The sequence below is a fragment of the Myotis brandtii genome, unplaced genomic scaffold, assembly GCF_000412655.1.
Source record: "Myotis brandtii unplaced genomic scaffold, ASM41265v1 scaffold185, whole genome shotgun sequence".
NCBI lineage: Eukaryota > Metazoa > Chordata > Mammalia > Chiroptera > Vespertilionidae > Myotis > Myotis brandtii.
Window position 1 is genome coordinate 5,320,272 of NW_005356870.1, and position 546 is coordinate 5,320,817.

General features: G+C 65.4%; 1 protein-coding gene across 3 annotated transcripts in view; it reads left to right on the forward strand.

Annotated features, from left to right (window-relative positions):
* The window catches only part of PPP1R3B (protein phosphatase 1, regulatory subunit 3B), an 8,624-nt gene continuing 8,078 nt past the window's right edge, over nucleotides 1–546 (forward strand). Inside the window, exon 1 of one of the 3 annotated variants that reach the window (XM_005864058.2) lies at nucleotides 1–64. Coding sequence is in view for 1 of the 3 variants with exons in the window: in XM_005864057.2 (XP_005864119.1) it covers nucleotides 51–64 (14 nt within the window). In the remaining 2 variants the exon portion in view is untranslated. Of the gene's footprint in view, nucleotides 65–92; nucleotides 257–546 lie in introns of those variants that run through there. The other 2 variants (XM_005864057.2, XM_005864062.2) reach the window with 2 other exon arrangements.

Consider the following 546-nt stretch of genomic DNA (forward strand, 5'->3'; position numbering starts at 1 on the left):
ACCCTGGCACCGATGCGGCCGCGGGCTGGAGCCTCTGCACCTCGGGGCTTATGAGCTGCACCAGGTACGTCCTTCCACGTCCTGGCGTCCGAGCGCGGGGTGATGGCGGCCAGGGGCGCGCAGTGGAGACCCTCTGTCGTTCCTGCCATCTGCACGTTCTCCGTCAAACTTGCAGTTACACTCCGGGGTGGAACACTCTAGACGGGCTCCAGGACGCTGCTGCTTCCACGTGGAGCGGGCAATCCAGGGACCAGAGGTGGGATGGAACCCGAGGTGCGGTCCCGCGGGGCTGGGGCGGGCACTTAGGGTACCCTTGCCCTCTACTGTCCCGGCAGAGTGTCTGCGGAGTTGGCCGATGGGGTCTGGAGCACAAAGAAAAGTCGATTCTTCTCTCCCAGGGTCTCGCTTCCCCGTAAAACTCGAGGAAACACACTTTGTAGTCTCTCAGGCCGCCGAGAGAGAGGAGGCATAGAGCGCCGCGTCAACCCTGTCCCCTGGCCTCAGGTCCCCAGACTGGGGCTGTCCTGACCCGGCGGGGCCCGGCGG